At 42.6% G+C, this 9838-nt stretch overlaps 2 protein-coding genes across 2 annotated transcripts in view; one reads left to right on the top strand and one right to left on the bottom strand.

The window, feature by feature from the left end:
- Positions 1-468: 468 nt before the first annotated feature.
- b3galt9 (beta-1,3-galactosyltransferase 9) lies at positions 469-5428 on the bottom strand. The gene is made up of 2 exons (XM_008123732.2): positions 5423-5428; positions 469-2198 (listed from the first exon to the last, which is right to left on the bottom strand). The coding sequence occupies exons 1-2, from the start codon at positions 5426-5428 to the stop codon at positions 1095-1097; spliced, it is 1110 nt and encodes a 369-aa protein (XP_008121939.2). The 3' UTR covers positions 469-1094.
- LOC103281679 (kelch-like protein 20) overlaps positions 4970-9838 on the top strand; it is a 54457-nt gene continuing 49588 nt past the window's right edge. Inside the window, exon 1 of the mRNA XM_062958973.1 lies at positions 4970-5637. Within this exon, the coding sequence (XP_062815043.1) occupies positions 5468-5637 (170 nt within the window). The 5' untranslated portion in view covers positions 4970-5467. The remainder of the gene's footprint in view (positions 5638-9838) is intronic.

Genomic DNA, 9838 nt, shown 5'->3' with positions numbered 1-9838 from the left:
GATGTTGACTCTAAGCTGGAATGTGTCCAGAGGAGGGCAACTCAAATGATCAAGGGTCTAAAGAACAAGCCCTATGAGGAGCGGCTGAAAGAGCTGGGCATGTTCATCCTGCAGAACTGAAGGCTGAGAGGAGACATGATAGGGCAATGGATCAAGGGGTGAAGAGAAGTCATAGGGAGGAGGGAGGGAGCTTGTTTTCTGCTGCCCTGGAGACTAGGACGCAATGGAACAATGGCTTCAAATGACAGGAAAGGAGATTCCACCTAAACATTAGGAAGAACTTCCTAATTGTGAGCACTGTTCAGCATTGGAACTCTCTGTCCCGGAGTGTTTTGGAGGCCTTGAAACAGGCTGGATGGCCATCTGTCAGGGGTGCTTTGAATGTGATTTTCCTGCTTCTTGGCAGAATGGGATTGGACTGGATGGCCCACGAAGTCATCGTATCACATATGAACAGACACAGGCAAACTTTTAATGCTTTGTTGCAATGACATACAGTGAAACAAATACACAGACAAAGGCAAAGGCTTCTCCTTTCATTTCCGGCTCAGGATGCAATGCTCATCTCTTCCTCATTTTCAAGCCAAGGAGCATGCGTTCTCCGTAGACACCTGGTTGTGTGGCTTGCAAAACTACTTGAAGCCTCTCTTTGCCTTTTCCCACTGAAGTGATACTCACGTGCATGTTTTTGAACTGTTAGGTTGGCAGGAGCTGGGGCTAACAGCGGGAGCTCACCCTGTCCATTAGATTTGACTTGACAACCTTCAGGTCAGCAGATTCAGCAGCACAAGGGCCCTCTTAGCAAGGCTTTCAGTTTTTCTCAGATTTGGAATTACCTTTATTTATACAAAATATATCTTTCCATTGGAGCAACTAACAAATCTTAAACCATAACGTAGAAGACTATGAAACCATGACTATAGCGACTATAACGATGTGTAACAATCCTCCCATGTTCTTAGGATGTGGATGTTTGGAAGCCCCTACCTGCATTCAAACGGGAGGAAAAGAAACAAGGCAACACACAGTACGTAACTTAGGAAACAACTTACAAATCAGCACAACTTGTTTCAACACAATGGGTACATCCAGGGTTAATCAGAAAAACCCAGGCCCGGAAGGGCGTCAACACTCAGGCGCTTGAATCCGTCCAGATATGTCATGACTCTGCAAGAAACCAGCCCGTAATAGGTCTCCAGCAGCGTGCAGTCTTGGCCGTGGCTGATCTCCTCCCATTCCTGGAGCAACAGGCTCTCGCTCTCCACGAAGGAAGTGAACAGGAACTTGTAGCAACACCGGTTGAAGCGGATGTGCCTTTTCCCAGAGAAGCGGGAGCTGTGAACCGGGACCACCCCGACCTTCTTGGCGCACATTCCCATGAAGACTCCGGGAGGCACGGACAGCGGGACTCCTCTGGACGCGACGAAGACTTTCCGAGCCACATCCTGAGAGACGACAAACGCCTCCGCGCCGCAGTAGTCAGGATAGTATTTCTCTGGGTAGGTTTGCGGCGGGATGAAGCCACGACTTTGGGCATCTCTGTCAGGCGACTCTCGCAGGACCACCCTACCCAGATAGACGTCTTCGTTCCGGGCTCTTAAGTTCAGCAAATACTCCACCAGAGCTGGGACATTGACGAACACCTCCTCGTCTATTTTCAGAACAAATCTAGCCTGGGAGCAGAAGGTTACAATCCACTCCACGGCGATGAAAGTCTTTAGCGTTTGGTTTTCTGGAGCGTCCGGGAAAACTCCTTGAATCAGGTCTGGATGGGTCTCCATCTCCTTGAGGATCTCCAACTGTGTAGATTCCTCAGAAGGTTTCCCCAAGAGGAACAAGACGAGAATGGAATAATTGTGAATGTGGGTTGCGTTGGCCCACGTTTCTCTTACTACCTGGCGTCTTGACGCGTTTCCTGCACCACTGAAGACGAGGGCAAGGAGGAAGATCTCTTTGTCGGAGCAAGACTCCGAGTTGACGATGACGAAAGCCTTGGAGATGTTGTCCTTCATGGGAGACAGATCCAACTTCCGAGCTTCCTCCCTCGCTTGCAGGACATTCACGTCGGTGTAAGCGGTGGGTAAAGCGCGGAGGAAGTATTCCTCCATGAGGTCTGCTCCGAAGAGCAAGATGTGGAAGAGCACGAGGTTGAAGAGGAGGAAACACCACTGGTGAGTACGCAGCCTGCAGAAAGTCAGCTGGGGTGCGGGAGAAAAGGAGAGGTTACTGTTGTCATTACAAATTGGTGGCAACCCATTGACCCTTGTCCTCTTATCCCATATATTTCTTTGGCACGAAAACCTCAAATGTTGGCTTATTCCTTCTCTTGAAAAGCAGCAAACTACAAGAAGGAGCTGGTGAATCCATTCCCATGTCAGTGAATCCGTTCTGGATCTTGGCTAGCTTTAACGGAACTCTCCAAGTTGCTGAACCTAGCACGATGTGAATTTATTTATTTATTTAGTGTCAAAAGCATTGCATAACAAATACATTTTAAAATGATGAAAAAAAGGAAATCACAAGCAACTAAATAGTTTTAGACCAAAAACGGGCAACAGCAACCGCATTGTCCGTAGCTTTAAACAACTCCTCCCCCGTGCATGAGGCAGGGCATTGTGGGCAAGCATATATATGAGGAGTTGTTTGTTCAGATCCACAGTCACACAAGGTGCAGGATTCCTCCAGGTAGTGCCACCTTGCCAAGTTGTCTTTAGAGCTGCCCACTCCGCTTCTGAGTCTGTTCAGGGACTTCCAAGTTGCCCATTCTTGCCCTTCGTGGGGGGCCATCCAGTTAGAATTGCCAGGTTTAGCTGCCCAGAGGGACACCCTTGCTGTTGCTGGGGGGACATCAAGAGGAGTGGTGGTTCTCATGAAGCCCTTCCTTGATTTGCGTCTACTGGGAAGAGGCTGATAGCCATGCAGTGGGTGGCTTTCACAATGTTCGACCTTTTTTCTCTCACCGTTAGCAGCAACTTCTCTTCGCACGTCAGGAGGGGCAATGCCAGCTAACTTGTAGAGTTTATCAACAGGTGTAGGTTTAAGGCATCCCGTGATGATTCTGCATGTTTCATTCAGTGCTATGTCCACCTGCTTCGCATGGGCAGACTTTTGCCAGACAGGACAGGCAGACTCTGCAGTTGAGAGAGACAAGGCCAGGGCTGATGTTCTTACTACTTGTGGGTCTGCTCCCCATGCACTTCCAGTCAGTTTCCGCAGGATGTTATTGCGTGCAGCTACTTTGTGGTTGGTGTTCATGCAGTGTTTCCTATATGTTAGTGTTCGGTCTAAGGTGACACCAAGATATTTAGGATGGAAACAGTGTTCGAGCTCTTGGCCTTCCCAAGTAACATTCAGTTTCCTGTTGGCTTCATGGTTACGTAGGTGGAAAGCACACACTTGTGTCTTGGAAGGGTTGGGCTTCAGGTGGTTCTCTTTGTAGTAGCTGGAGAGGTCTTTCAAGGCATTAGTGAGTTGCTTTTCAACTGTTTCAAAATCGTTCGCTTGTGTTGTCAGGCCAAGGTCATCAGCATATATAAAGCTTTTTGTGAGTAGTGGTTGTGGCTGGTCGTTCGTGAAGATGTTAAATAAGGTCGGTGCAAGAACGCTGCCTTGGGGTAAACCGTTCTTTTGCCTCCTCCATCTGCTTTTCTGGCCCTGAAACTCCACATAGAAGCTGCGGTTTTCTAGGAGGGTCTGGACAGTTTTTGTAAAATCAAAGTCCCGGGTGATATGGTAGACTTTATGCAGCATTTTTCTATGTTGCACCGTGTCATAGGCTGCCGTAAGGTCCACAAAGACTGTTCCCGTAATGCAGCCTTTCTCATAGCCTTCCTCGATATGCTCAGTCAGACGAAGAATTTGACCTGTACAGTTTTTCCCTGGTCTGAAACCTGTTTGTTGTGCAATAAGCTTGGGTTCGATAACAGGTCCTAGTCGATTTAATAGCATCCTCTCATAGACTTTATATAGATGACATAAGAGGGAGATTGGTCGGTAGTTCCTGGCATTGGAGGCATCTTTACCAGGTTTTAAGATGGCAATGATCTTAGTTTTCCTCCATGCTCTGGGAATCTGTTTGTGTGCCAGGCATTGATTGTAGAATTTCAAAAGCCAGTTTTCAGCTTTGGGCCCCAAGTGTTTGATTTGCTCCATCATCAGGTCATCTAGGCCAGGTGCTTTACCAGTCTTACATCGCTTGATGGCTTCTCTGAGTTCTTTCAGGTTTAGAGGAGAAGACAACTGGTGGGTTTCAAGTTCTGGCACCCTGTTGATTTTCATCTTTATTCTGCTGCAGTTGGTTTTCCCATTCTGAATTAGCTGGTGAGCTATCTGGTCTGGTGTCATAGAATCATAGAATCATAGAATAGTAGAGTTGGAAGAGACCACATGGGCCATCCAGTCCAACCCCCTGCTAAGAAGCAGGAAATCGCATGTCACGTTTGCGTGTCCATGGTTGACCAGAGGGTCACTATCCAGGTGTCTCAGCAGTTGCCAGGCTTTTCGGCTACTCTTGGACATGTCAAGGTTCTCAAGCAACTCTATCCAACGGTCTTTCTTAGCATTAGCTAAGGCTGTGAATTAAGCACCTTGGAGAGCTCACTTAAAACTAGCCAAAAAATGGAATGGATTCACTGCTGAACCCAAACAGGTATAGGTTTAACATCATTAAAAGTAGCATGTAAACAGGTGGATTTTAATATTTTCTTGTGTTACTCAATATGCAGAGTCCCCAAACCCCCCAAAACAATATAATTTACTGTTGTCGAAGGCTTTCATGGCTGGGATCACAGGGTTGTTGTATGTTTCCTGGGCTGTCTGGCCATGTTCCAGAAGTATTCTCTCCTGACGTTTCACCCACATCTATGGCAGGCATCCTTGGATGTTGTGAGGTACACACAACTTCACAACCTCTGAAGATGCCTGCCATAGATGTGGGCGAAACATCAGGAGAGAATACTTCTGGAACATGGCCAGACAGCCCGGGAAACATACAACAACCCAATATAACCTACTTATCCACGGATTTGAAATCCATGCTCCAAAAAATATACCCCAGGATACTTTCTGTAGTGATTCTATGCTATACAAAGTTATAAATATTTGACTTACAACAGGGTTGAGACAACACGAAGTGAGAGGAAATCTGCCCCTCAGAAAGAAGGGGAATCCACCTCTGGAAGGGTTATTATCATGGGGAAAAGGGGTCTCCATTGAAGCTTTATCCCAACCCTTGTTCCCAGAAGTCAAAATGTTCAAAATCCACTTATCAAGGGACTGAAAGTGACCTGAAATATTCCCAAAAAAGGCACAGGCGGCAAAGGAAACTCCACAGGGGTGCGAACCCTTCTCTGTGCTATCCAAAACTCAATTTTATCTTACATTAACAAAATAAAGCTTAGCATTTGCAAAGCGTCGGACTTACCTGCATGGTTTTAATCTCTCTGTATTGGAATTTTAGAGATCAAGGATGGTGCTGGGCCGTTTGGGCAATGTTACGTGTGTCGGACTGACTGTCCGGATAAAGTTACCTCCTTGTCAACATCCAAGTTCAGCTTTTTTTTTTTTTCCACTTGGCTCAGAGCAAAGCGAATGTAATTCTAGAGGAGAGCGATCGAGTGTCAGCGGCGACGAAGGACGGTAATTAGCCCTTTGTGTTTTCTCTATTTTTGAGATTAGAAAACTAGACATCCCCCACATATGAGATTGTAAATCAGGGGTCCTCAAACTTTTAAAGCAGAGGGCCAGTCCACAATCTTTCAGACTGTGGAGGGGCCGAATTATCATTTGGGAAAAAAAAAAAACAACAAATTCCTATGCACACTGCACATGTCTTATTTGTAGTGCAAAACAACAACAACAATGAAAGAACAATACAATATTTAAAAATGAAAACAATTGTAACCAACATAAACCTATCAGGATTTCAATAGGAAATGTGGGCCTGCTTCTGGCCAATGAGATAGTCAAGTGAATTAGGATTGTTGTCGTTGTGTGCGTTCAAGTCATTTCAGACTTTGGGCGAGCCTAAGTCTAAAATTATTTATTTATTCATTTACTACATTTATTTATTACATTTATATCCCACCCTTCTCACCCCAAAGGGGACTCAGAGCAGCTGTATGTACATACAATATATTATATTATAAGCATAGCACAATATTAGCATGATATATTACTATATTGAACGATACCACTATACTATTATATAATACTAGCTGTGCCCGGCCACGCGTTGCTGTGGCAAAGTATGGTGGTATGGGAAATAAAGTAATGAGGAATTGTATATTGTATATTGATAATGTTATATTATCTGCTTAGAACTGGATTACATGAGGCCCCTTCTTCACAGCTGTATAAAATGCACACTGAAGTGGATTATATGGCAATGTGGAGTCAAGATAATCCAGTGCAAAGCAGATAATATAAGATTATAACTGGGTTATATAGCTGTGTGGAAGGGCCTTGAGTCTACACTGCCATATAATCCAGTGCAAATTAGATAATCTGTGGAAGAAGCCTAAGTGAGGCCTAAATCTGCCTGTCCCCTGGGCTGAGTGGGTTGCTAGGAGACCAAGTGGGCAGAGATTAGCCCTCTAAACTGGCAGCAGTTGGATAAAAACAATTATTGCTCTCCCTCTAATTAGGATTTTATTTTTCTTTTATTTTTGTTGTATCAACCTAGAGGCGTGGATGATGGGTTGTGTTGTCAAATTTCGAGGTTGGGGGGTCTGTAATTTTGTTGTTTTGTGGGTCGCCGTGATGCCATCACTCCTTTATATATATAAAGATGTAATATATAACATATAATTAATATTATTATATGGTATTATTAGTATTATATTTGTAGGAGCCTCCGGTGGCCAAGGGGATAAAAGCCTCGTGACTTGAGGGTTGGACTGCTGACCTGAAGGCTGCCAGGTTCGAATCCCACCCAGGGAGAGGGTGGATGAGCTCCTTCTGTCAGCTCCAGCTCAATGTGGGGACATGAGAGAAGCCTCCCACAAGGATGGTAAAACATCAAAAACATCCGGGCGACCCCTGGGCAACGTCCTTGCAGACGGCCAATTCTCTCACTCCAGAAGCAACTCTTGTTGCTCCTGACATGAAAAAAAGTATTATATTGTATAACGTTATAATATTATTATCACTATTATATGTATATACAATCTATATATATAAAAGAGTGATGGCATCACGGCAGTGGACAAAACAACAAAAGCAAACACCCCACAACCTCGAAAATTGACAGCACAACCCCTCATCCATGCCTCTAGGTTGATACAACAAAAAGAAAAGAAAAATAAAGTCCTAATTACAGGGAGAGGAATAATTGTTTTTATCCAATTGTTGCCAGTTAAAAGGCTAAGGTCCGCTCACTTGGTCTCCTAGCAACCCACTCAGCCCAGGGGACCCTTTACCTTAACTACCACCAATTCCTCAATACTTTATTTCCCATACCACCATACTTTGCCACAGCAACGCGTGGCTGGGCACAGCTAGTATATTATATTATTTAAAATGATATAAAAATATTATATTATAAAACTGAGGGTGGGGGCCAGGTAAAGGACCTTGGAGGGTCCCCCAGGCCTTAGTTTGGGGACCCCTGTGGTAAAGTATATCAATAAAGGTTGGAGTGAAGAAAAAAACAAACTTTAAGATTCAATGTTAATCAAGGTGGCCAATTGCAACATTCACACAAGAGTTCTTTCTCCCACCCTGGACATTATTCCACAGATATATAAACCCCACTTGCCTAGTTTCCAACAGACCTCACAACCTCTGAGGATGCCTGCCATAGATGTGGGTGAAACGTCAGGAGAGAATGCTTCTGGAACATGACAATACAGCTCGGAAAACTCACAGCAACCCACCCTGGACATTATTCCACAGATATATAAACCCCACTTGCCTAGTTTCCAACAGACCTCACAACCTCTGAGGATGCCTGCCATAGATGTGGGTGAAACGTCAGGAGAGAATGCTTCTGGAACATGACAATACAGCTTGGAAAACTCACAGCAACCCAAATTCATCACTCTGCTCCTCGGATTAGACTGGGGACTTCATATATATTCCATATATATAGTGCAGCAGGTTAAACCGCTGAGCTGCTGAACTTGCTGATCGAAAAGTCGGCAATTTAAATCCAGGGAGCGAAGTGAGTTCCCACTATTAGCCCCAGCTCCTGCCAACCTAGCAGTTGTTGTTCTTTTTTTTAAAAAAAAAAAAATAATTTTTTATTAAGATAAGGATAGATTTCTTTTACATAAAAAGTGGGGGAACAATCTAAGTAAATAGAAAAGTAGGAAATATAGAAACTAAATATATATATAGATAGAAAAATATAAAAAATATAAAAAGGAGAAAAGAAAAAAAAGGAAAAAAAGGGGCGGGGGTTTTAGTATGATCTTCCATTCTTTGTGGTGTAGATAAAGAAAAGGGAGGAAAAAAAGTCCCTTTTCCTTTTTTCTTCTTCTGTTTATTCCTTAATCTTCTAGATTTTTGTACCTCAGAGTGGTGATAGTCTATTTACATTGTTCATTTTAATTATTTAGTCTTCTCCTATTTCTATATTGTCCATTTTATTTTATTGATTTTTAGCCATTCAGTGAAGGGGGACCAGTCTGTCTCCTTTATAACCCTTCCTTGAGATCTTGCAAGTATCCCTGTCAATTTATCCATATTCATAAATGTCTACTACTTTGCCTATCCATTCTTCTTTTTCCGGAATATAATTTGTCCTCCATGATCTGGCATAAACAATTCTTGCCGCAGTAGTAAGATAAATAAAAAGTTTATCCATGTTTAATGACCATTCAAAATTAGTCATTCCAAGCAGGAAGTGTTCCGGATTTAAGGGTATTTTGTACTTTAGGATTTTCTGAACTTATTCGTGTATTTTTTTCCAAAATGTTCTGACTTTCTCACAATTCCACCATAAAGGATAGAAAGTTCCTTCATTCTTCTCACATTTCCAGCATTTATAATTTGTATTTTTTGAGATTTTGGCTATTTTCTGTGGAGACATGTACCATTGATGCATCATTTTTAGCCAGTTTTCTTTTAGTTCATATGCATATGTGTAATTGATTTTCTTAGTCCACATTATTTCCCATTCATTTAGTCCTATTGATCTTCCAATATTTCTTGACCACTTGATCATACATTTTTTTACCGTTTCTTCTTCTGTACTCCACTCTAAAAGTTTTTTATAGGTTTTTGCTATTATCTTTTTCTTGCTATGAATTATTTTATCCCATATTGTTGTTGTTGTTGTTGTTGTTGTTATTATTATAAGAATAACTTTATTTTTATATCCTACTCCCATCTCCCACAGGGAGACTCGGGGCGGCTCATATGGGGACAAGCCCGATATCAACATACAGTAGAGTCTCATTTATCCAACATAAACGGGCCGGCAGAATGTTGGATAAGCGAATATGTTGGATAATAAGGAGGCATTAAGGAAAAGCCTATTAAACATCAAATTAGGTTATGATTTTACAAATTAAGCACCAAAACATCATGTTAGACAACAAATTTGGCAGAAAAAGTAGTTCTATACACAGTAATGCTATGTAGTAATTACTGTATTTATGAATTTAGCACCAAAATATCATGATATATTGAAAACATTGACTACAAAAATGCGTTGGATAATCCAGAATGTTGGATAAGCGAGTGTTGGATAAGTGAGACTCTACTGTACATTAAAACAACCATAAATTAAAACCAATATAAACAATACAACAATAAAAACAGTATAAACAGCATAAAAGATAACCATATTAAGTCATCTGAGTCTGATCATGGTGCAAAGTATATAGAGGTAAAG

Source organism: Anolis carolinensis, unplaced genomic scaffold (genome assembly GCF_035594765.1).
Source record: "Anolis carolinensis isolate JA03-04 unplaced genomic scaffold, rAnoCar3.1.pri scaffold_7, whole genome shotgun sequence".
In the NCBI taxonomy this organism is placed as follows: Eukaryota; Metazoa; Chordata; class Lepidosauria; order Squamata; family Dactyloidae; genus Anolis; species Anolis carolinensis.
Note: the sequence above shows the minus strand (reverse complement) of the source record. Positions and strands in the feature narration are given on the sequence as shown.